We start from the raw sequence: 26,441 nt of genomic DNA, 5'->3' as shown, positions 1-26,441 counted from the left end.
ATGAAATATTTTGAGAGGACAGATTTTTATATAGCAGAGCCCAGGCATCAATAAGCAAGAAGTAGATTTCACAGAAAGGTAGAAAACTGGACAGCAAGTGTTGCCACCAAGATGGTCACCATTTGACTTCACTTGTGCAAATGACTCACATCCTTGGTGTCTCTCTGAACTTTGGAGAGGATGTGTTCCTAGAGTTCCTGTCTTCTCAGATATAAATATACTGGAGTGAAGGCCTGTAAAAGATGACAAACTACCAACCTGGACAATTCAGACTCTGAAAGACAGATTTTTCTCATACACCAATCATTTACAAAATACACTTCACAGAAATATTCAAGTTTAGATTATATAGGGTTCTACATTTCACCTACCTTTGAGGAAAGTGCATTTGTAGTATAATTCACAGAAATTAAATGCAGGATATACTTTTTATGAAAGAAAACTCCTTCTACTCACCCCAAGGCCTAGATGTCCTCAAGGATAAAAGAACAAATATATCTGTAATGTCAATATTTTTTTCTGGCATATTCAAAATATTTTATTTAAATTTCCTTTAAACTTAAAAAGATGCAATAATATCAGTGGATTTGTCTTTGCTTCTTCTCCTCTCTTGCTTCTCATTCAGAGGACAGTAAATTTGTGGAAATAGACAAATCAAATTCTGCATATGCAGCTCAGCGTGAGCACCTTGCCCTTATTCAGAGACTGTCTCGCTCAGAGAATGTGCTCTATGGAGCAAACCTGGAAAACCTTTCTGCTGGGATGATGAGCAAATCTTGTGATAACCTCAGCGTGGAAACCAACAACAGGACTAGACACAAAAGCAATCTTGGCAGGTAGGTTTGCCTTTTCTCTCTGAATGTGTGTAAGAGGACTCAGACATAAACTATTTTTTTTTTAAAGTTCTTATTGTGGTCACACCAAAAGGTCTGGGGCTCCATGGTGCCAGCAGCAGTGCAAATGCAGGCAGGAAGTTAATAGACTAAGAGAGAAGAACTTGAAAAGAGTGACATTTAAATTTGTACCAGACTCAAGAAGAAACCACTAATTGGCTTATGAGGAAGAGAGGGAGAATAAATGTAAAATCTTCAATGTCTGTGTATCTTCACTGGAAATTACAGGATGTGAATTAAAAAATCATCAGGAGCTGGTTTTGATCAGGAATGCAGAGATCATTACTTAGTTGATTCCTCCATGTCCAAGTGTGCAATTCATAGGGAACAGTGCAAGAACTTCTCCCTCTTTGTTTTGGTGCATTCGCCTGTGTAGGTGGTTACTATAGCTGCACAGCCTCGAGATGAATTCTAGTGCCTTTCCGAATACTAAGAGTTAGAATAGAGTCAAGGAGAACATGGACTTCCAGAAAAACTTTCCAACATGGTTTTGTCTAAATGGACAACAGGGCTAAATGAATGATGAGGAAGCTATGCTGTGTTTTCCTGATACCTGCAGTCAGCTCAGAGCAAAATACAGGAGGAATCAGTCACGATGAGTGGTGTAATGGCAGCTGTTATTTGGAAGCAAATGCTGGCAAGGATAAACCACTTCTCCCCTAAAATGAAATATGTCCCAGAAATCAGAATACTCATTGAAAGGCTATAAACCTGTGCATTCCCAACTTGACTCTGACAGACTAATGACAATGAAGAGTGCTAAACACCACTGCTGATTTTTTATTGTAACACAGTCTTCCTTTCCTGCCATGCAGATCTGTATCAGGGCTATCCCAGTCGGAAATGCACATCAATTTGAATGGAAAGCAAAGGAGTTATGACTTCCTCTCTATCCATTCAACTCAGAACACCATCAGTGGTGAGTATAATAATCATAAGGAGAGACAGTACCCTTCCATGTTTATTGTTTCAATAGGAGACCAACATATATTTTACTTACAGATTAAAGACTATCATTTTTTACTTCTAGTCCCAGAAATTAATCCAGAATTTAGCAAGACAAGCTGTTTTCTTTCCCTTAACTCCTGCTTTGCATCAGGTTCAGTGGTAAGGGACTTGGTGACAAAATGATTCTATAATAGTGCCTAATGCTCTACAGAGATGTAGTTCAGTACGCACAGACACTCTTGCATGGGACAACATCCCTCTGCTCAGAGGTCATTGTTTGGTTCAAAACTGAGATCTACAACTCAATAAATAATGCATGAGACAGCACAGGCTCCGGGTCTTTCCTCTGCTCTTGCACTTGCACGACACTTCCTGGAATAAGGACTGGATATCTAAATTTCTATCAGAAGCCAGACTGCATGCACATGGGGAGCCAATCTATGGAATATGAAGCTATCTTTATCTGGTTTGTCCGTTTAAAAATTAGAATAGTACTTTAAACACAAAATGGCAATTGCTCAATGTTAAGTAGTCCCCATTGCAATCAGTGTTGGTTGGATTGCACCTTCGGAGCCAAAAGTGCCCACAGGGCCTAAGGCTAGAGCCCACAGGAGATTTTGTGTCCAAATCACCCTCAGGTTCAATGAACACTACATGCCTGACTCTTTAACTATGCTAATCTTAATAAAAATGTTGCAGAAAAATATATATTCTCCCAGAAAGGAACATTGTAGGATGAGGTTGCACAGCTCTGTACAGAGATTTTTTGAAAGAATGAAAAATTCTGAACACTTGTTTGAGCCTCCTTCCAGAATTATATTGATTCAAAGTAATAGTAATGTTGAAATCAAGGATAAAACATATATTAATTTTTGAAGCTTTAGCTTTGCATCGTACATGAATATACTGTCTCCCAGCATTAATCTACATTTATTCTAGCTGTTTTGTTTCTGCAGCACCTGGATCACCAGCCTTCCAAAAGGAAGTTTCGCTAAGTGGTCTAGAAAGAGAAATCATATGTGTGAGCCTAAGACGTGACCCTAAGAATGGATTTGGTAAGTAAGGAACATAAATGTTATGTTTGTTACTGGGACTATCAGATCTTGGTGCTAACACTGATGTTTGCTGACTCAGGCTGGGCAAGACTCCTTTAGTCCATTTATTCTTCTTATAGAATAAATACTATAAATGCCTTTAGTCCATTTATTCTTTTTATAGAGTAAGAGTACCAATCTCTGTGAAGGACTCAGAATTCCCAGGACTGAAAAGGACTAAGCCCATAAACCAAGACCATTATATTTTCAGAGGATCAAATAAGGCCACAGAGACCAAAGGAACCAAGTGCTAAGAGTAGATTGAGAAAAATATGGTTTTAGTTTTGTATCTGAAATACACATGTACTGATTTTATTTATCTTAGATCTTATAGGTGGTGCCTGTGGGGGTGCAAAATATTTACACCAACTTTGCGTGAATGTTTCCCAAATTTTGGATTATTATCTGGATAATATTTTTGTTATCTAATACCTTAGTCACATTATGTCAGGTTCTTGTGGATGAGTTCAGACCACCAGATTTCACCAATGACCATTAATACAAATAAAAATCAAATTTATAAATGTTGCAGGTGTATGTGTAATATCCTAATCCCAAATCCAACTATTATAGAAGTGAGAAGACTATATTTCAATAGTCAGAGTTAGGATAGTGAAACTGAACTACTGAACAATAGATTTAATTTTCTTAGATCTCTTATATTAGAAGTCTACATGGCCCACTTCAGATTTCCTGTTTGCATAATGTAGAATGATGTTCAAATTTATCTCATGAGCTTTTATACCATTTCCCTCCTGCAGGTGTTAAATGCTGCAGGTCCACCTAGTTCACGACTCATGAAAGAAAGTAGTTAGAATCCCTAAAAGTACTGAGCCAGGAAAACATTGTTATTGGGAAATTATATCTAAGTAGTGACCAAAGTCACCAGCACATTTTCATTATAATATAAGTTTAAAGCTCTCCCAAGTCAAGACCTTGATGCCCTGTAAATCAAAGCTCCCCATCCTTCAGATCATGTACAAAAGGTATGCCACTGGAGTAAGAGCCTTTTGCACTCCTAAGATTTATCTTTTTTTAATACTGCTAGTGTTTGCATTCTTGTGCTATCTTGTTTTTGCAGGTTTTGTAATTATTGGAGGAGAAAATGTAGGAAAATTAGACCTTGGTATCTTTATCGCTTCAATTATCCCTGGGGGACCTGCAGACAGAGCTGGAAATATCAAACCAGGTCATTTTCTGTACTTTTTAATTAGAATTAAAATACTTGCATAGTTTAAAGTTAGCTAGTCTGGATTTATTTCCTTATTTAGATGTGCTTTCTCTTGCTTTTATCTTCTTTTTTCTTAAGGAGGACGACTCATCTCTGTGAATAATATTAGTCTAGAGGGTGTTTCATTTAATACTGCAGTTAAAATCATACAGAACTCTCCTGATGAAGTGGAGCTCATCATCTCTCAACCCAAAGGTATAAAGGCAAAGGCCTCTGCTGGCTCTGGGAGGCTAATGGTTAACTCAGGACACTCATCTGTAATAGGCACTGGGATGTAGTACTACATTCCTGCTACTGACTGCCAGTTAGAACAACCAGACACTAAAATAGTCAGCTTCTGGTAGGTACCATGTGATGCCTCATCAGTGTGAAAAAAATCTATTATGGGCTGCCTTGCTGAAGACTAAAGGAATTTCAGCATTTCTTTCTCTGACAGAGAGGCATAGTCCTCTGCAGTGAGGAATCAAACATATTTCTGAACACTTACAACAGCAATGCTCCATTTTACAATGACTAACTCATATTATAGATCTGATTTCACAATCAGTTGAAATAAGAAGCTACTTTGTCCTCTTGTGTTGGGTTATAAAAATATTTTTCTTCAAGTTTACTTGCTATTTGCCTTCAACAATGTATTATTTTGGTATGGCTTTACAGACATGTATGAAGAAGGATTAAATGAAGAAAAGAATCTATCAAGAGGAAACAGCACTAGTGGATCTGAGATCTCTTGTGTAGACAGTGGGAGAAAAAAGATTCAGGATTGTCATACAGCTCTCCCCAAAGAACAGGACACAAATACAGATGAACTTGAAAAGACTCACTCTTGGAATTTAGCATCAAAATTGGGCCCTAGGATTCCAGTTCCTTCAGCTGATAGCCTGGATGTAGAGGTAACTGAGATTTTTGATACTGCTCAGTAATGTTACACCCAGCACAGAACATATAACAACATACCAAATACATGTAGAAAGGAAAGTCACTGTGAAGGAAAGGAGATAGAAAACCTTGAAATAAATTACTTTGGAAATGTCAAAATGATAGACGTGTCTAGAATATGTGAATAAATGGGGAAGCTGTTCTACAAAATGCTTTAAAAATTCTCCTTCCTTTTCCATTGGAGTGACAAAATTTGGATTATTTTCTTGCAGTCTTTTAAGTTTTCAAACCAGTCCCAGAACATGCTATGTCTAATTTCCTACTTTTAGACATCCTCCCTATATATACTCAGGTTGTGTGCATTTAGACAGATTGCATTTTGAGTAGCATTAGCTTAAGCTTCCATTAATATCAGAGATATAAATGGTTTCACTCCAGGTTTACAGTGACAGCAGGATCAAACCTTTTGGATCTTCTGGAAATGCTCTCTTCCTTTTTTTTTTTTTTTCTTTAATTCATTTCTCCCCCTTTCTTTTTAAACCAAGATGCTGTAATCTCATTAAAGTTTTTATTTTTGAGACAGGCAGCTGATCCTTCCCACTTACCATCTCCATCAGAAACCAACTCAAAGGAAGTCTACACGGTGGAGCTTGTTAAAGAAGATGGGACCTTTGGAATCAGCGTGACTGCAAGTGTCACTGTTAATCTTCAATTGTCTGTCAAATTGTTTCCTGACTGAGAACAAAGACAGAAGATAGGCTGATAGAAACTGTTAGCATGGCACATTGTAAACCTAGGTGTCCAACTGATTGACACGGAATGCATGAAGTACTGTCTCTGCTCATTGCCTGGTTCTTACCCACACCATCTGTGGAAGAAGTGTCCTGGCATAAAGCACTTGGCAGCACAGACCCTTTTGTCCTGACTCGATTTGAGAACAAGACCTACCACTGAAAGCAGAGTTTGGTCAGGGAGGACTAGAGAAGGCAGCAGTGAAAACTGTCTGCTACATTTGGATAACAAGTCCTTGTCCTAGCTATTTAAGTTGAATTACCCCTCCAGGCTGAGATGTCTTTACAGTCTTTCCTGAAATGGAATGTGAAGCAACAGCCATTTCATTGCCTGCAGAAGAAATTAAGGGCCATTTTTTTCATCTGAATTTGGCCAGGGAATGTAGATGGGCCGAATATGATTCTTAGGTTAATCTGGAATTCCTCTGAGTGCTCAAGTTCAGGTCCATGCTTGATATATTGTCCGATAGATTAATAATTGAAGAATGAATATTGCACAGCTTAGAAGCTGAGCTAGAGAATAACTGAAAGATACAAGACCATTTTATGTGAGCATACGGAGAAATTTATGGATATTTAGTAAATATTTTTATATGGTCACATAGAAATACATTGCATTTTCCTGAGATGATAAAATAAGATTGCTGCCTATGAAAGTATATTACAACTAGATTGGGTTTTGGAGTAATGTCCTCTCTCTCTTTTCCCCAATATTTAAAGAAGAAAGTAATTCCTGAAGCAGTTACTTTGCAATGCATGTGTAAGTTGCTTTGATTTTTACCACAGGAAGAATATATGAAGACTCTAATCTGTGGGCATGTTTTGCAGGGTGGAATTAACACCAGTGTGCGTCATGGTGGGATATATGTGAAGTCAATCATTCCCAGGGGACCAGCAGATAAGGACGGACAAATAAGGATAGGTAACATGTCTGGCAATAAAACCCTGGGCTGCTGTGAGTTCACTGTTGGTGTGGACAATGAAACACATTTGGGATTGGAGGTGCTACAATTGCAAAGTGTAATATATGGTTCATCATTCCTCAGCCTGTCCCTGTACTACGTGTAGGGATCCCACTGAAAAAACAGAAGCCTCATACCAACATTGTAGAGGCACCTTCTGTGGCTGCCATCAGGCTAGTGACTCTGACATCATTGTTACCGTGCTAACCAGATGCTACCACTGCTTTTACTTACTGAATACCCTGGAATGTTTTAGCTGCTGGTTATAGAATGCTGTACAGCAAGCAGTATTGCTTTCCTATGTATTAATATTAATTTGACACATGTAAGCATGAAGACCTATTGTAACATGGGCAGCCTCAGGGTTTACACCCTCTGAACCTGAACATCAAAGCAACTGGATATTCTTTTTTTTTTTAACCTCAGGTGATCGTCTGCTGGAAGTAGATGGCATCAGCCTCTGTGGCATCACCCACAAACAGGCTGTGGAACACCTTAAGAAATCTGGCCAGGTTTGTAGGGCAGCAGAGATCAATAAGATACACAGTAGTAAACTGTAACTTAGTCCAGTAAACTGGACTTAGTATGAAGCACAGTAGCCAAGCTTGGCCAAAAGAACCATCCCCCTCCTCAGCTCCAACCCCATTCCTCTAAAAAGAAAAGTACAATCACTGTGTCCTGTGTAACTGGAACCTGTTTATCACTGTTTTAGATTGCCAAACTGGTTCTAGAAAGGGGAAACTACCAATTGGCAGAGCCTTGTCTGACTGCTAATGACAGAAAGGAGGACCAATGTGCAGTTGTTTCTGTGGCAACATCCCTCACAGATGGCACCAAGGACTGCTGCTTTTTGACAGATGGTAAGGGATAAAGAAGGAACTCAGGGTGACTTCCTACTATGTGCAGGAAAGGAATGAATGAAAATAATTCTATGAAATTTCTTTGGGCTGTAAGGAAAACTGTATACTGAATAAAATTATAATATTCAATATTTATGACATAATCAAAAATCAATTCTGAAAAAAAATTTCTGATGTTCATAGAGTTATAATGGCTAGATATAGCTGAACTTACCCTAGGCATCAATACTGTATCTCTCAGGCTTTGTGAGACTGGGCTGGCAAGGGAACAGCCCTGTCTGTCCTCCACAGCAGTCTCAGGCTGGAAGCAGCTGTGTGGATGTGGCCAGGCTGTTACCCAGGGAGAGCCTCACCAGCACAGCTGCTGATGCTGTGACAGTGATGAAGCTGGAGTGAACTGGAGACTGCCACCACTTAATTTCTTAAAAGCAGAAGGTTTAGAGATCACTTACACAGAATTTAGCCAACAAATAAATGCTGTATCTTTTCCTGAAGCTTGTCTCATAAAGACCAAGTCTGAACCATACTTTCCCACGGGGCAGTTACTCCTCTACACTGGAATTCAGCTACAAGCATGGTGTTTGGGAAAGGCCTGATCTCTCATTCTTGACTGGAAAGAGCAGTAGCTCCAATTCCAGCTTATGCTGGTTAGAGCAAAACCTAAACTAACACCAGGCAGCTATAGAATAGTAAAATCTATGCAACACTTACAGAAGAATATCAGAAAAAGATAGCATGTAAATCTCTTTATGTTGGTATGAAAAGCTTTTTCCTTTATGGGCTGGTACCAGACTGTGAACACATGATGGAATAGATTCCAGTTCTCCCTGTTCTGACTGTGAGATTTCAAAGACTTACATAAGATAAAGGAACACCTAAACCTTCTTTTGACTTTATTATTAGTAGATCTACCTCTGCAGCACACAGGAAAAAAGTCTTTTGAGAGTATAGTTTATACTGGCTCCTCAGGGGGTACCTATGCCATGGTTCCCACTTTTTTTCCAATCTCTGATTTGAGCAGATAACACATTTGAAGTGAAATTAACCAAGAATTCTGGAGGCCTTGGATTTAGTGTTCTGCAGACGGAAGGAGATGCTTGTGAACACCTTGGAGGAGCTATTGTCAGGATCAAAAGACTGTTTCCAGGGCAGCCAGCTGAAGAGAGTGGAGAAATTGAAGTTGGAGATGTCATTTTAGCTGTGAATGGGAAACCTCTCAAAGGGCTCCTGTATCAGGTAGCAGGAAGTGTTATTACTGGGGCTCCATCTGGGTAACAAGTTAATAAAGACAATGCATTTAAAGTTCATTATCCCCAGAGGGAGGCAGAATTTGCACATAATTAATCTGATTTCTATGTAGGATTCTTCTCTAGAACTCCTATGTAGAATTTCCTTTCTAAATGAATTCTGACAACGAATTTCTTCTGCTATTTAATGTCTAAGTTTCTACCAATTGATGTATGAATTCTATTGTTAGATGCACACCAGTTGTTAATTAGTTGGAATCTTTGTTGCTTTTATGCATGATTGGAACAATTTTCCCCTGAGGTCATTTGTGCTTTGTAATGTCATGCTAAATATAATGCCCCAGATCCAAATTTCTACCAAGATTGGTAAGTCATGTGTAAGTTTTTAACCTGGAATGAGAAATTCTACATTCAATTAAGAAATTAAATGGTAATGGCCTACATGTGGATTTATTTTTCTTCATTGGAATATGGCAGTTTGGGGAGCTATGCTGAAATGATTGACCAAAGATGTTACTGCCACATGTGATTTAAATTAATTTGCCTGAAAATTCTGTTTTCTTCAAGAAAAGAAAATTAATTAGCCTAAACCTAAAAGCAGAAGTTTTTAAATAGAACTGACTTTACTTGAGATACATGTTCACGTATAAACTATGGTCCATTTGTATGACAATCCTTCAGTGGTGAATATTGGCCCTCAGACACTGCTGAGAGGCACAAATACTAGAAATGTAGCATTCACAATAAAAATTTTCTCCGTCTCCATTGGTAAAATGACATGTAAGATTTACTCTGTTGCATCAGAAATATAACATTCCATCTTTCTGTTTAGGATGTCCTGCATTTGTTAAGAGGAGCTCCTCGAGAAGTTACACTGCTACTTTGCAGACCACCAAAAGGTGTTCTTCCAGAAATAGAGCTGATTGCTCTGGTAAGGCAAAGCTTCTGACAGAAACTTTACTTCTGTAAACCTGCAAAGACACTACTGCACTTTTTATCCAGTCTTGAACAAGGCAGCTTTCCTTTTGCTCCAAGGCCCTCTATTCCATTTCTTTCCCTTCCAGGTTTCAACTCAACCTGCAAAGTTCAACTTATAGTTTCTTAGCAACCAAAATAATACAAATCTGGCAGACCTGAAACATATTTATCCCAGTCCAACAACTTTTGAGTTGCTATACTATCATTGGAGTGAAACAGAACATACCCAAGCAGGTCTTCTAGTGGTGCTTCTAAAAATGCTCTACCAGATCTTCAGCCAGAAACTGCAGATATTCTGAAATGCAGCTATTTTAACTCCCAAAGTGAGAAGAAAATAAAGAACTTTTCCTATCCAGACTACCTCTTAATGAAGTTAATAAATGGGATAATAGTTTCAACTGGTTATTCAGGTTCATATTGGTAGTTAGCAGAATCTGCAGGTGAAGAAACAAAACACAAACCAAAAATACCCCCAAACTGTAGACACTGCAGAGACTAAAACATGGCCATTAGATGTGCTTGCATCAATGCTTCTTGAAGACACCTGATGGACACAAACAAGTACTCTTATAAGGAATATGCATTAGCACTACTCTTGCTCCATTCAGAATGGCCCACTGATGGTTCCCATCTCACTAGGATTTATAGCCACCCACAGGCAGACAGAAATGACAGTCAGAACCATCTCCAGGTAACAAACTGACTCCTGCTGCTCTGCTGCAGTGTGCCCGTGGCTGATTTCTACAGTCAGTCGCACGGGAGTCAAGTCTGGAAGCTACTTCCATGGAATGAAGAGAATACAGACACAACATTGGGGCATGATATGAACAGATAGATGTAAAAAAGAACTTCTAGCAAATAATTTGTTGAGAAAAGTGATTTGGTGTAGTAGTTTTGATTGGAACTCTTGTAGAATGTGAAAAATAATCATTAAGACAAAAGTGTTATTTGGTAAGAGAGTACCTTCTATTTTTTCTCCTTCCTTCCAGCTACCATTTGGTATTTTCCCATTCAGAAGCTTGCTAATATTGCCTTTTCAAAATATCTTGCTCTTGAAGGAAAAAAGATAGGAGATTAAAAAGGAGTTACACTAACCTTTTTGGTTTTTTTGATAGACTCCAGCACCATCTCCAGTTAAGGACTTTGTGGCAGAAATGCCAGGCAGCACAGGGGCAGGAAACAGTATGGATCAATCTACCAGTGATGGAGGTAGCACCTCTCCAGACCTCGAAGACTGCCTTGATTCTCCAGTGGGAGAAGATTTCAGTGAGCCTCCTGAGGATGACAGCTCAGCTTATGAAGAGCAGGAAGCTGAGTTTCAAGAGAAACCCATACAGAAACTCCCAACTTCCAGAGAAAGTTTCTATAAGCATCTTTGGAAGATTCATCAAGAAGCTTCCAGTTCTGAAGTCTTCCACTCTCTAGAGGAGGAAGTGAAGCAGAACTGCTACTCACCCTGTGAATTTGGACAGGCCAAAAGGTAGGGAATACCAAAATCTGTTCTGCAGCCTTTCCTTTGACTCTTAGAACTTTGAAAGTTAATTGCTTAGGTTTAAGTACAGGGCTCTCTGATTCTAATCACTCCTGATTACTGAAGATTTTGTTTTATTATCTTATCCTGACTCACCTAATCTACTTTCCCTATTTACTCTCATCTTATTAGAATTTTGCATAAGTCTGCATTGCAAGATACCTGTAAGAGTTCTGCAGCACTGTAATAATTTATGCTGTTCAGCTGAAGGTGGTTGCCATTTGAAATCAGTGGAAAGACATCTGTTCATCTAAAAAGGAAACAAATACTTTTTTATTGATTATATGATCTTTTGCTTTCATTTGTTTTCAGAGTTGACATAAATACACACCAAATTTTTTTCTTATTGTGTGATCTCTTAATTTCAAATTTTTCAATAGGAAATAAAAACACCTCAGAAGAGAAACTGTGATCAAGGAGGGAAAAAAGGGGTTATTTTATGCTTTCTGGTCTGCAGAAGCCAAGAGAACCCCTGAGCCAGAGGAATTATATAATAAAACGTAGTGTATATGGACTCAGTCTCCTTTTACACTCCTTTGGATATATCAGATACTGTCACACAGAAGACAATCCATTCCATTATCATCATCTTTCCCAGTGCAAAAAAGTATAAATTATCAGAACAGAAAGGATTGATACAAAGACAATTTGAAAGTCTTCTAGAGGCCTTTAACTTAACAGCTTTAGTAATTTTATTGAGAATATAATTTTTATTTCCCCATCCAGTCACTTGAAATCATTTTGTTACTTTTGACACTCATCAAGCACAGCTCCAGACAGTTGTTTCTGGGGAGTGACAGCACTACCTGACACTGCAAGCCAAGTGGGATCATAGTGGCAGCTCATCATTTTAGCATCTCTTTGTTGAGTGTAGAAACTTCACTCAGTTCATGAATGAAGCTCCTGTTTAATTATCTGCTTCTATACTTCTGAGAGTAAAACCAGCCGAAATATGTCTGCAGCAACCGCATTTGCCAAGAGATAATACAGATTCAACAAAACTAAGTTTAATGTGGGAAAATACAAATTCCAAGAAAAGTTTTGGATTCTTTCCAAGAAGGAAGTTCTGAAATAAATGTTTTTGTTTGATACATTTTCAGTATCATTTAGTATCAGCTTTTGCATTTTTAAAAGGCAGCAAGAGAAGTTTAGGATGCCATGCATTTTAAACAATATTTTAAACACAATCTCAATTTAAATCCTTCCAGCTAAAACCACACAAAATCCCCAGAAGGAAATAGGCATTAATAAAGCACTTCCTTTTGATTAATGAAGAAATTTCTCCAGATTGCTCAAAATATTTCATGCAAATGTATAAATTTTCTGATATGAATTTTACAGAGATCTTCTGTGATTTCATACAGAACGTGCAATTTATTTTAACTTTAGTTGTCTATGTGTGCTTGAGCGATGATGAACAGTTCACTTCTATCGAAGAGCAAAACATCCTGGCTGGTATAGATATGAACATGCCATTTTAGGTGTTTTTAAGATGAATGAACATTTAGCAATATTTCAATAAGGATTGATACGAAGAAAACATACTTTTAAAAATCTAAATACAGCATTTTTATGAGCTTTCATGGTAAATTTTTGGGAGACAATGCCACAGCTGTCTACTAGAGCTCATGAAGGACAACAGCTAAAACTATTAAACACAGCATGCATGATTACAGTTTGGGCTTGAACATCAAAAGTGCTGAATACTTTGTCTGTAATATAGTGGAATAGAATCAATAATAATTTTAATTCAATTAATTTAATAAGACCGTTGGTGGTTTTCAGACAACTCATATGCTTCAAGGCAAGCATAAAATAAAGGCAAGCCTACAAAGAGGAGTAAGGACTTCTTTTCATGAAGAAACAGGAACCACTTCATATTTCATATTTCTGGTCTGTGCCCAGCCAAGGAAAGACTGGTAGAAGCCAAAAATGTGGCTGGCATTCCTTTTTCCAGAAAAATGCTTATATAAAAATTGTAGTGGTTTTTTAATGTCCATACTGCTTACCAGAAAAGTGAAATGATTTGTTTATGGAAGATCAAATAATTAATGGTCTGGGCTTTGTCCAATTATTCTTTTTGAGAAGCATCAAAGTACTAATTAATGCCTTAAAAAAATTAAAAGAGTGCAAGATTTTGCAAAGGTAAATAATGAAAGCTTTTTAATCTTTCAAGTAACTTTGCAAAATATTGATTATTTATTTGTTTTTATACTACCATTGGAGGATTCAGACAGCAATTCAATACCATAACTAGTAATTCAGTTAAAATGAAAGTAAGGTAATGCATAAACTGTAGACTTTTCAGTGGCCATCTAATAAAGCATATGGAGGAAAACCCTAGCACTGCAATCTTTTTATTTTCCAGCCACGTATTTAATAAGAGTCATGATGACCTATTGAACACAAAATGTATGCCTGAAACTCTCTCTCTACCTCCTATTGATGAAGAGTATCTCACTGTCAGCTCAATGTCTGTGACCTCACTTCCACGAGGAGGAAGCTCCAAGACAGTCTCTGCAATCACTGCGACCCCACAGCCACTTGTTTGTGGTCCCTCATCATCATCCCTGCCTGCCGGAGAGATACATGACAGTGACAATGAATGGGAAGACTTGGAGGAACCAGGGGAAGAGAAGGAGGAAAATGAAGATGGCATTCAGGTATGTGATGGGCACCAAATTACCAACAGGAAGAATACAGGGGAAAAACAATTTTAAGAATGTTACAGTCTTAAAAATTAATTTTAACTCATCTTCTATGCTATTTCCACATGACTTTTTTTTTCTTTTTTTGACTTTCCTGAATATCCACAATCTTCAAATAAAGCAGCCCTTCCACTATGCCCAGCTCTCCAGAATTCTTAACCATTTGTCTTAAGGCTATTTCTTTTTTTCTTGACATCTTACTATTTCTCCTACTTTCCAAAATTCTGCATTATTATTCTCAGTGTACAAAGGCCTAAAAGCTCTCTAGTAACTTCTAAAATTAATTGGAGTCAACTACTTGGGTTTTTTCTGCCATGCTTCAAGGCCATGCAGAAAATCACTTTGTTACAGCGATATTGCTGTAATGTCCTGATAAGAAAGTATGATTCTTGTGCTAATTACTAGTCAAAATATAAGGCTCAGTCCTGCCAAATGCTGAACATCTTGCATTCCTACTACACTAATGAGCTCTGAATTCCCACTAATTTAAGAGCTCTGTGGACAAAATTTAGCTCCAGGCATTTCCTTCAGTGGGACAGCAATAGTAACAGTGATCTTTGCACCCTGCTATCACAATGCTTGTCAGCTCAGAGGCCTCCAAGCCTTTCTTTGCACATTCCAAATGCCTAATCCAGGTCCTGGTGGCATTCTCCACTTTACTAGATCCTATAAGTCAATCAACATGAACCTCCACAATTCTGGGATATGGCAGAACGTCTTTTAGATCCCTTGTACCATCTGAGGAGCTGATTCCTACGTGCATATAAACATTATGGAAGATGTTACTGAAGCAACAGAAAAGCCTATATCAAACAACCTGTGCTTTTTTAACAGGAAATGGAGATCTTTGTGACTTTGACAAAGTCAGAGAATAATGGTTATGGATTCTCTGTAGTTTTAAACAAAATGGACACCTGCCTGTATGTTGATGAAATCTTGAATGATCCTGCCCTTTCTGATGGAAGATTGAGAAGGGGAGACAGAATCATTATGGTACAGTAATTATTTGAGTTTATGCAGAGGAGAAAATATTTGCAGATCAATGTCATTTAGCTTTGGCATTCTTCATTTAGTATCACCTGTTTATCACATATTCAGGTATTAAATAAATAATGTAATCTAATTCTGCTGACCTCAGTTGGATAAATTTCAGGCTGAATAGATTGTATTGTGAGGCGAATAAAATGGATCTAGGAGCAATTCAAGACAAATGAGACATTAAATTCCTTCCCAATTAAATGACATAAACCGAATTAATGTAATAAGGTGATAAGTGACACACAAAGGATGAAGGAATTATGTCCTTTTTAATGTAATAACAAAACCTTTTTTCAGCCTGGTTCATGTTCAGTTTTTCACATAAGACCTCTTCCTTGTTTTTTGCAACAAGATCTTGAGTTTCAATGGGGAAAAAAAGCTATTTTTATTAAAGCTCTGCATTCAGAAAAATAAAAGTTCAAAAAATAAATATTACTGCAATCTTAATTGTTAAATGTATTGACATTAAATACCAGAGCAAAACAATGACAAGGAAGTTAAGACTAATTTAAGTTCATGTGCAAAATTCAGAGTAGAGTAAATGATGGTCAATGAGATCTATGACATGATTTTACTGGTTTGTCATTTAGGTGAATGGAATTGATGTCACATCTTTACCATGCAAGGAAGTCCTGACTTTACTGCAAAGCTCTCCTCCAGATCTGCACCTCGTGGTTGGTCGTGCTGACAGCGACCCGCGTCCCTCAATTGGGCCAGATGAGATTCCTGAAATTACTCTCACAAAGGGTGCCGATGGACAGCTAGGTGTGTAGTAAATGCTGTATTTGCTATTTCGGACAGCAGTGGCAGCATAAGACAATCATAGGAATGACAGCATAAGATAATCATAAGCAAATGTGCTCTCGGATCAGTACGATCCAAACTGACCTTGACACCTTTATGCTCTTCATGATCGCTCATGACCAAGGAATGAGAGCTTTTTTTTGGGCAACATCTAAGAGGGAAGACTAATATTGCTTCTTAGACTAATGAAGGTAGCTGGAAAAATTATCTTTGCATTGTCACCCTATTAACTGAAGTTTCTGGCAGATTTCGAGTATCATATTTTTCTGTAACTTATGTATATAAGTTTTAGGTAGTTGGATAATAATGTCTACTACCTGCAGAGACACATAAAGATCTATTTGGAGGGAAAGAAAAAAAATTGAAGAAAAGGGAAAGTTTAAGAAGGATGAGCCACAGGTTGAGACTACAGTTTGCTATTCAAAAAATCTCCACTTGAATCCTTGATTCCCCACAGACACAAGGCTTTATCTACAAACAATACAAACGATAAAAGAAATCCCCACAATGTGAGTATCTTGATATTTCTGTAGCATGTTATGAGTACTGCACACAGATAAAACTGTAGACTCAGGAAACAGTATGGCTATATTTGCTCATGTACAGCATCCTGTTTCCAGGTAGGAACTAATTTGTTCATAGATTCCTTAAGTGTTGTTTGCGCTGTGTAGGTCCCTCCTCAGCTGTTGTAGGCCTCCTTTCCCAGTGGCACCATGAAGACTGCAAGGCATTTAAATGTGCAGGTAATGAGGGAGCTGCTGCTGTTCAGCTCAGTGTCCTATTGCAATGACTATCAAACATCAGGGGAAATGAAGCACTAGGGCAGCACTGAAACACAGAGATGGGCACCACCATTTAAGTTTTTCCATACTTTTTTTAACATCTAATGACATTTCACTCTTTCAGTCCAACTTATAAATCCCATTTTACTGGGGTGGGACTGTTATTTATAATGTCAGTGATTTCTTCAGCCTATCTTTCAGTGACTCACATTTATTCCACTTTAAGTCACTGACAGTGAAAATCAAAACACTCTGCCACAAAAGATGCTTTCTCTGCATTATTCTAGGCTTGAAGCTGACAGGAGGAGCTGGAAGCAAGTTACAAGGTATTTATGTGCTAGAGATAGTGCCTGGCTCTCCTGCCAGTGTGGAAGGCAGTTTGCAGCCACGAGATCAGATTGTTTACATCAGTGGACTGTGCACTGAGGGCATTAGCCTGGATGATGCAGTGAGAGTATGTGAAGCTGCCACCCAGAATGTTCGAATCAAAGCCACAAGGTAAATCTGAGCATACTTGATCCTAACTTTGAAGCAAGTTTCTAAATTTTACATCAACAAGTCAGACAACACAAAACCGAAAAATGCTTTATCTCAAAGGTCTGAATGTTGCAACCTGATAAATAACATTCATAAGACATCTCAACTCCTTGTAATTACAACTAACACAGCAAGTACAAGTAGACTCATACAACACAAATGAGAACTCTTCAAATTCCAGCATCCAAAATCAAATGTGAAGCCTTTAACTGTGAGGCTGAGCACCATTTTCATATGTCTTGCTCTCTAGGGAAAATCTTTGTATTTCCATCACGAGTGTCAACTTTCCCCTTATAATCTCAGATTCGCAGCTACAAGCAAGAAACTATCTCTGATTAGAAATTCTGAGATAATTCCAACAGCCAAAGAAAGGTAGTAAAAATGCAGCATTTAACCTGCAGCATGACCAGAAAGTCTTTCCAGGCCTGAACAATAATCGTCTGTAAAGGATTTCACTCATCAGTTCACGGCTGCATCTTGATTCATTGTGTTCCACAGTCTGATATCACACCAGCTCAGGTCCTGGACTGATGCAGAAATAGCTTCCAAAGATCTCAGAGGAATGGTAAAATATTAACTCAAAGCATGTGAGTAACTGAGTTATGTAACCAGAGCATGTGACAGAATGGCTGTCGCAGCTGTCTTAACATAGTTCAAACTTTTATCACTGTTTTATTAACTTGTGCTTATCTAACACAAGAAGAATAAACTGCTGCCTCATTATACATCTTGCTGTACATTAAGTTAGTAGTCAGCACCTCCTGATTTTAATTTTTTTTTTTACAAACTAAGGAGCTAAACAGAAATAGGGTAAAAGAACTTACAGAAGAGCATTCCCACTTTATACAGGGGGCAACCAAAGCTGAATTCAAAATGGACCAGAAAGCAGCTCTGTATTGAGCCAGATGATTTACCATGCTTATTTTTTTCCCCAATACATTTTAATAAAATGTTTCACTACAGTCAAACATTTTCATATACTGATATCAATTCTCTTTAGAAAAGCACCACTAACAAAATCATAGAAGGACAACTACTATTCAGATAATTGAATTTCTAAAAATAATTTTCATATGTGCTTTACAAAGCATGCAGCGCTTAATGGCTCACATATTTCACTTTTTCTGCCCCCAGAAATGGCAATCCAGTGGTTCCTATAGAGCAGGACAATAGTAAGTAAGGCTAATGTTTTTGGGTTTTAGTTCAAAACTTGCTGATTTGGAAAATAAGCAGAAGATATTGATTCATTGCATTTAAAACTTATTAACAAATTGTAACTTGCCATTCAGTATTTCTGTTATGGCCATTTTAGGGGTCTGAAGAAAATTTGGTAGCTGTTTAAAGAGAGAAATAAAATGCATAGTTCTCTGTAAAAAAGTAATTTTTTACATACTCAGTTTCTATTTTTTAAATTTGTTATTAAATAGGAATTTTATGTGGTCATATTTCAACATCTGTTTTGACTAAAACTATCCTCTAAGAAGTTTTCCAGCACTTCTTGAGCCACTATTTAATACGAGTCACTACTTCATCATCTAGACCACCTTTTGAAACCGTTATTAATGAAGTATATGAAATCAACAAGCAGCACTAATATCTGTTAGTTAATATAAAAACATTCCTATAAGGGGAGATATTTGATATTCTCACTGATACAAAACTTCAACAATCATCTACACCACAAAGATGTGACCAGAATTGCTCTGGCAGCCTAAGGAGTCTCAGCAAGCAGAGGCTGCACCTGCACCCTCAGGTGGAAGGAGAGGGATCACATCTAGGTCAGCATATACAAAGGGTGTTAGTTATGCAAGTAATGCTTTCCAAGGCACACTTGGCTGCAGCATTAAGTCAGGCCTAACCCCAGTTTCATTTACCTGATTGGATAGCTCAATGTTTGTTTTGGTTTTTTTCTTCTAAATCATGCAAACATGACTTCAAAAAGTAATCCTGGACCACAATTATTCACATGCCTACACTCATCTGAATACTGGCATATGGTTACCTGAAGAACTTATTCCAAGTCAAGTTAGTGACAGATTTCCTTACACATGCAGCCATGTGTTTGTTTCTAGAAACTGAAGCAATTTTCTACAAGGTGTGGATAAAGTTATGTGTACTCTGAGTTAACGCAATAGAACTGAAGCACGGCAAAAGCCTGGTAGGACTTTGCTCACACAGCCTTCTGTGAGCTTTGCAGATTCCAAGATTTCTCAAGACCCCTTCAAATAGGTAGTGAGACCTAGTCCACCTGTGATAGAGTTATAAACGCTGTACTGGCACAGTTACCTGCCTCTCCTATAAAACAAGACATGTAAGGTCCTGCACGTGGGTCAGAGCAATCCCAAGCATAAACACAAGCTGGGCAGAGAATGAATGGACTGAGAGCAGCCCTGAGAAGGACTTGAGAGTGTTGGCTGATGAAAAGCTAAACATGACTGAGCAATGTGCAGTCACAGCCCAGAAATCATATCCTTGGCTGCACCTAAAGCAGTGTGGCCATCAGGTTGAGTGAGGGCATTCTGCCCCACTGCTCTGTGACACCCCACCTGGAGTGCTGCATGCAGCTCTGCCGTCCCCAGAATAAGAAGCACATGACCTGTTGGAGCAATTTAGGAGGCCATGAAGATGGTCAGAGGGCTGGGACACCTGAGCACAGGGCTCTGCTGTGAAGACAGGCTGGGAGAGTTGGAGTAGTTCATCCTGGACAAGAGAAGACTCTGGGGAGACCTTACAGCTCCTTCCAGTTCCTAAAGGGGTACTGCAGAGAGACTTTTGACAAAGGCAGTTAGTGATAAGACAAGGGGGAATCAAACTGAAAGTGGGCAGGTTTAGATTAGATAGGAGAGAGAAATTCTTTACTGTGATGGTGGTGAGACACTGGATCAGGGGGTCCAGAGAAGTTGGGGACATCTCATCCTTAAAAATCTTCAGGTCCAGGCTGGATGGGGCTTTGAAAGGTGGTGAAAGGTGGTCTAGTGAAAGGTGTCCCTGCTCATGGCAGAGGGTGGGAAGTAGATGATCTTTAAGGTCCTTTTAACCCAAACTCCTCTATGATTCTATGATTCTTCCATTTTACAGGCACTTTTAAAAACCTATACTAATTTTGTATTTGGTGTTCCATTTGCTATCATCAGTCATATATTTACAGATAAATCTGTAACAATTTGTTATTAAGAAACAAGCCTTCATTTTATAGGCTTAGTTAACAAGAATACGTACTAAAATTGCAGTTGAAACAGGTAACTTTTTTTTAAACTACTGGACATTAATTATTTTCAATAATTCACACATTAAGAGTACTTTGTGGAAGGCAGCTAAGATTAAAATATGATAAAGCAAAACCACAAAACGGAGGGGGCTGGTAGAGGTGGGAGTGTTCCTTCATCTGCCTGATCATTGCCACATGTCTAGTGACTCAGTCTGGTCTCTGATTGTTACCATTTTTAAAATAACAATGGCTAAGATGCAGTAGCTCTGCAATTCATGCCTGGAATGTTTATATCTCTGTGCAAATTGGCAAACTTAATCATGCAGTGGTCTCACACTGCTTCATATACCATCAATATTGGAAATTGATGTTTTGTTTAATGACCTAAGCATAGAGTTTACATTCCATGTGCACATGAAATTTAGCAGGAGGCCTGTAAGAGCAAACATACATGTATGTTTTTAGGGCCACCAGCTGAAACAGAAAAAGCCAATATTTCTTTGTCAAATGAAAACCTGAACTCCCAGGATCAGCATCTGCTGCATCAACATGGTAAGGAACTTTGCATTTTTCAATTAGGGTTAGTAAAATTGTGTTCTTTGAAAGAAAAGTAAGTTTATAGGTGATAATGGCATCACCTGGGAAAGATTAACTGTTCATAAAAAATCCTTCCTCCCTCATTATACATTACTGTTCTCCATCTGGTGTCTCTGTAGCACGCAGTTCTTAAAACTTGTTTTGGAACCTGCTCAGAAAGAGGTAAAAAGGTCACAGTGTGGTTCACATTTCAGGAGTTTTAGGCCACATAAATCCGTGGGATTTATTTTGTATTTCACATATAAAATATAGCATGCTGTATTATGTCTCTGAATGAGATTTTGAGTGTTATACTGTAGAGTATTTTACCAGGACAACTATCTAAAAATTGTTTTTGCTTTTTCACAGAGAAACATTTGGAGGAAACAAACTGTGATGCTCAGCAGAACACTCCTGATTCTCCAGAATGTAAAGTAAGTGACACTCTGAGGTGTGAGGTGGTTCATCAAGTGAAGTGAGCTATATGGAAAGAGGTTTTTTCAATAGTGGTATTTAATGTTTTTTCTTCCTCTCTTTGAAAATGTGGGTATAATGCACTTGGAGAGGGTCCTGTAAGTGTTGAATTGCATTCAGCATAATCCCAGAGAAGAATGCACTGGGCACTTCCTGGGGACAGACTCTTCTGTTGCTGTCTTTCAATGCTTAGAAAGGAGGCGGCACAGGAAAAAGACACAGAATGTCACAGCACGGGATTCTGGGGAAAATATGTGCAATTGTGAAACATTTCCACAATAATATTTGAAAACTGAGATTAATATGTTTCATTCTGCAATTTTCAGATAGACATTTGAAAAGAATAAAATTAGCCCAAATTTTTGCAGTATTATGCAGCACTGATATAGACCAATATGGTTTGAATTTGGCAAAAGTAATGCATTTTTAAAGTTTTTTATTATTTATTATGAATTACTGAATACACAGGAATGTTGCTGTTGGGGGGAAAAGAAAGTTATTTCCATGCTCAGCATACAATGCTTGAAAATTCTTACAAGCACAAACATCACTTCTGTTGGTGCAAAGACATGGAAAGTAACTTTAATTGAAATGATCCAAATTGGGACTGATATTTCCTGTGAATAGACTATTTTTTTCTTGATTGTGGTTTTCAAAAAAAAAAAAAGCTATCTCTTGTTAAAATTAGACCTAAACCTGGCAAAAAGATTGGAATAATTTTCTAATTTTTTATTATGTCATCACTCTAACGGCTTCTTCTGCATGATTTAATCCATGATGGTTTATCTTTTAAACCTGCAATAATAATTTACAAGGCTGATATTTGTGGCATTGGAACTAGTCATGCTGCAAGTCATAAACACTTCTAGCTTGCTGCTATTTCTGACATACTACTTGACCCTAAAAAAGCAGCTGATTTTAAAAGCAAATGAAGTGCTAAAGTAAAAGAGATGGAAAATTGGGATTACAAGATTAAGATCTAAATTATATAAAAATAAGAGAATAAACTATGTACTGCATTAATGTCATGCTGAAGATAAGAATGCCTTATTTGTCAGTTAAGGTGATTTATTTGATATATTATAAAAGGATTACAGAAGTACACATTTCTTTGCTCTTACGGGGTTATTTTCCCCAGCAGCGTTATTAAACAGAGTATGAAAATATGTACTATTTTTATTCTGATACATACATGCAGCTCTTACCTTGATTCCTGGAAGTCCTATAGATCTATTCAAGAGTAGAGTAGGATATATCCCATAATCCACATCAGACAGTGAGGACTGTGGGAATAATGGGAATCTTGGGTAATAAAAATGCAAACAAAATACAGCCCTGAATGAATGCCACTTTAGACTGCATCCTTGTCTATTGTAGGACTTCATTATTAAGATTGAGCTGGAAAAAGCTGAAAATGGAAGCCTAGGTTTTGCACTGGTAGGTGGAAAAAATGGCAGGGCTATCCTAATAAAAGCCATCAGCCCGGACAGTAGTGCAGATCTGGATGGGAGACTTCAAGTTGGTGACATCTTACTGAAGGTAATGTTTGTTCTTCATTGCTTTGGCTTACATTTTCTCTACTTACTCTGTAATGAGCATCTGTCCAATATAAAGTGGTGCAGGTTGGAAATCTGATGCTGCTTTGCACAGTAACATGTAGGAGTGGTGTCCCTTGGCTCCTGGGGTCAGAGGGTTGTCCTGGGGCCCCTGTGTCTTCCCTGGAGTTCAGCCTCCTGTGGGACTGGGCCTCCCCAGAGCTGGTAGCTGGACACCCAGCAATCACAGACCCACAGACCCAGAGTCACAGAGCAAGCAGCCAAGTGCACCTACTCCTGACTGCAATTGTGCCTAGTGAGGATTCCAGAGAAACTTCAGGGAAGCCAGAATTAACTATCCAAGCATGCAGGTCACAGCTAACCAGGAGCTTACTGGTAGGTAGGTATTATAAAGACAAACAAAAAGCACGGGAATTAGGGCTTTTCAGTCTTTATTTAAAAGCTTACTATCCTAGCCATTCTGCCAGCTTTTAATATAAATAATCCTTTTCGTTACACCAAATTATTTTTTCTTCTCCCTCCATGAGTTTCAAAATTTGTTGATTTTCTGGCTTTCATTTACTTCCATCTCTCCTTCATCTTCTCAATGAAGAATGGGAGAAATCCCACTTACTATCAGACTATAATTCTGTGGTGTCCTGCTGGCAATCATGGTATAAAGACATAGAGATGAAGGATTGTGAGTGAGTTAGGAGAGAATGAGAATCCTCTCCCACAAATGGGAGAAAACGATGACACATGAAGTTCAAAGAAGTAATATGAAGATCTCCCAGTGCTAGGGCTTTGTGTTACAAGAATCTGGAAATACACATCATTGTATTTTTCAGGTGAATGAGACTTTTGTGTCTGGTCTGCCACGCCAAACAGTCACAGATCTGCTGCGCAGGGCGCAAGGCACTGTTCAGCTCACTGTCTGCCGAAGCGTGGCTTTGCACTGGGCTTATTCAGGCAACCAGAGCAACACAGCTTCCACTCCAAACACAAAAGCTGAGCCTGGTAAGCAGCCACATCCACTCATCATATGACAGAAGTGGGATTATGTGTTGCCGGAATTCAACTTCAGTATTAGCAAAACAAGTTAATTTTACAGTCAGTCCTGTCTCATAGCTGTAGGTACAAACACATTCTTTACCCTGATTTGCAGCTCTGGCTAAACTGCTCAAGACACAGGGAAGGAATACCCAAGTGTGATTTTAAATCTAGGAACAAAGCTGTAAGACCCTCAAAGATGCTTTAACTCAGCTTAAGTTTATAAGTCATGAATGTTGGTCTGATTTTACCCCATTTTATGCAACTCATTGATGAAATCACAGCCTGGTTTTGGCTCAATTGCTAAAATACTTCTCCCACAAACTTCACATCCCATCACTCCTACTTATCTTCTAGAAGCACTACACCTCCTGTTCTGTCTGGCAGACAGATCCTCTCTCTTCTGTGGTGTTCATGCTCAAATCCAGAAGCCTCTGCTCCCAGGTCTATTGTTATTCATTTGAGAGCACACCCATCTTGCAAAGGGCAGTACTTACAGGCATGACTAACTGTGGAAAAACTTTGTGCTCTATGCTCTGCTCTACTGAATACTCAAAAATTAAATACTAATTAAAGGTGGGAGTGGAAGCAAGGATATAAAACTGCCAATAGATTACATAGTTATAGTCCTCAACTATCTATTTCTTTGAATACTGAAACATTTTCAGTAATGTGGAGAAACCTAAGTGGGACGGATATAGAATTCCTCCTTCTGGCCTGCTGGTTACAAATTGAAGGCTTTATTTCAAGTATTCTTAGTCAAGAAGACACTGCCATTGCCATTTTCTTCTTACATAACATCAGTGAATTACATAGTTTTTGGGAAGTTTGAACTGTTTTCCTGCAAAACACAATGGTATTCTGGAAGTACTGGCAGCAAAGTTAATCTATGGTACTTTTCCCTTAGCACTGTGAAGGAATGAGCTGGGTTAGGGAGAGCAGATTTAAATAGTTTCATGGTTTTTTATAGCTGCTGTTGATACAGGGCTTTACTTCAGTGTATCAGTCTGAATTATGCTGGTTTCTTCGGTGGTGACATATGGCATTTGTGCTCTATCAACCTTCCCAGGCATTCACAAGAGGGAGATTCCATGCCAGTTTAAGACACTGTATCTCAATGCCCCATCTGAGGTCAAAGTCCTTTGGTCTAAGCAGCAGAGAAGAAATGGACCTATATTTTCATGCATTTGATTTTTTTTGTTTTGTTTTGTTTTCTGGTATTCAGCAAGTGGTGGGAAAAGCCTGCAAGCCCAGCCTGTTTTCAGTTTCAAGGAAGAAGACTCCAACAGAATGTGCAACAAGGTAAAATCAGAGAAGTTTTCAGAAGTTATCAGGCAATGTACTCATGTTTGTTTACAACATGAGTTTGCTGCAATGTGGGCAAGAACCACACCTTCTTAATGAAAAAAAGTTTAATGTGAGGGAAGTGTGCTGCCATGACTGATGCTGCTGACATTTGAGTGAATCAGGATTCCACTGAGACAAGAGCATGAGATAAGTATAATACATATGCTAAAAGGGTGGAAGGAAGAAAGACTGCATATGCAAGTCTTGTTCTGATTCTTTATAATACTGAAATGAATAATTTATTAATTTTACCATCCTTTCAGTAGTTCTAAACCATGTACATTAAAATATTCAGCTATCAGCTATCTCCACTACTATTCAAAACTCAAATGCATCTAAATTTCTTCAAACATGGCTATGATTTTGAATCTTAGTAAGTCCTGCAAGACATTCCACAATAAATTTTAGAGCCAATTTTAAAACTATAAAACTCCTCAGTAAATGTGAGAAAATTAGGTCTTCTTATCCTCCAGAAAACAAATGAAAAACCCAAACCCTGATTCAAGTAACGTAATTGAACCAGAAAAAGAAAAATGGTAATTTGAACTAAAATTTAAATAATTATTTATCAAGAGTTACAGCTGAGAAGAAGCTACTCTCACATATTAACAGTAGATATCCTGCATCATTATTTAAATGCAGGACCTAGTTATTACTCTTTAGGATGGATAAACAGCCACCAGTACTATTGCTTCTATTGCATATGGAGGATCATCAAGGGTCTGCCTTCTCTGTTAGTTGAGTGCTTCTTCAGCAGAGCAGCTGCACCCTGCTTCTACTGTTGGCATTGTTGTGTCTAAGATAAAAAAAGGAAATTATTACCAACAGTTCCATCTCAGATGCTGGTGCTTCCTGCTGCCAAGAACTGGGAGGGGAAGAGTGTGACTCATGATTCCTGTGATTGCATTTTCTTTCTCTGATTGGAGAGGATATAACAAACTTTTCTAAGTCAGTCATCCATACTGAGA

General features: G+C 38.2%; 1 protein-coding gene across 1 annotated transcript in view; it reads left to right on the top strand.

Moving 5' to 3' along the window:
- FRMPD2 (FERM and PDZ domain containing 2) overlaps nucleotides 1–26,441 on the top strand; it is a 70,237-nt gene that overhangs the window by 33,122 nt on the left and 10,674 nt on the right. The window contains exons 17-40 of the mRNA XM_038141254.1: nucleotides 626–836; nucleotides 1,709–1,812; nucleotides 2,798–2,896; nucleotides 4,017–4,124; nucleotides 4,245–4,361; nucleotides 4,824–5,059; nucleotides 5,629–5,733; nucleotides 6,665–6,758; nucleotides 7,225–7,310; nucleotides 7,511–7,658; nucleotides 8,680–8,894; nucleotides 9,738–9,836; nucleotides 10,999–11,363; nucleotides 13,783–14,077; nucleotides 14,957–15,115; nucleotides 15,751–15,925; nucleotides 16,636–16,707; nucleotides 17,034–17,244; nucleotides 18,418–18,455; nucleotides 20,957–21,043; nucleotides 21,437–21,501; nucleotides 22,919–23,080; nucleotides 23,925–24,093; nucleotides 25,352–25,428. Of these exons, the coding sequence (XP_037997182.1) occupies nucleotides 626–836; nucleotides 1,709–1,812; nucleotides 2,798–2,896; nucleotides 4,017–4,124; nucleotides 4,245–4,361; nucleotides 4,824–5,059; nucleotides 5,629–5,733; nucleotides 6,665–6,758; nucleotides 7,225–7,310; nucleotides 7,511–7,658; nucleotides 8,680–8,894; nucleotides 9,738–9,836; nucleotides 10,999–11,363; nucleotides 13,783–14,077; nucleotides 14,957–15,115; nucleotides 15,751–15,925; nucleotides 16,636–16,707; nucleotides 17,034–17,244; nucleotides 18,418–18,455; nucleotides 20,957–21,043; nucleotides 21,437–21,501; nucleotides 22,919–23,080; nucleotides 23,925–24,093; nucleotides 25,352–25,428 (3,497 nt within the window). The remainder of the gene's footprint in view (nucleotides 1–625; nucleotides 837–1,708; nucleotides 1,813–2,797; nucleotides 2,897–4,016; nucleotides 4,125–4,244; nucleotides 4,362–4,823; nucleotides 5,060–5,628; nucleotides 5,734–6,664; nucleotides 6,759–7,224; nucleotides 7,311–7,510; nucleotides 7,659–8,679; nucleotides 8,895–9,737; nucleotides 9,837–10,998; nucleotides 11,364–13,782; nucleotides 14,078–14,956; nucleotides 15,116–15,750; nucleotides 15,926–16,635; nucleotides 16,708–17,033; nucleotides 17,245–18,417; nucleotides 18,456–20,956; nucleotides 21,044–21,436; nucleotides 21,502–22,918; nucleotides 23,081–23,924; nucleotides 24,094–25,351; nucleotides 25,429–26,441) is intronic.

The sequence above is a fragment of the Motacilla alba genome, chromosome 6 (assembly GCF_015832195.1).
Source record: "Motacilla alba alba isolate MOTALB_02 chromosome 6, Motacilla_alba_V1.0_pri, whole genome shotgun sequence".
NCBI classification, from domain to species: domain Eukaryota; kingdom Metazoa; phylum Chordata; class Aves; order Passeriformes; family Motacillidae; genus Motacilla; species Motacilla alba.
Note: the sequence above shows the minus strand (reverse complement) of the source record. Positions and strands in the feature narration are given on the sequence as shown.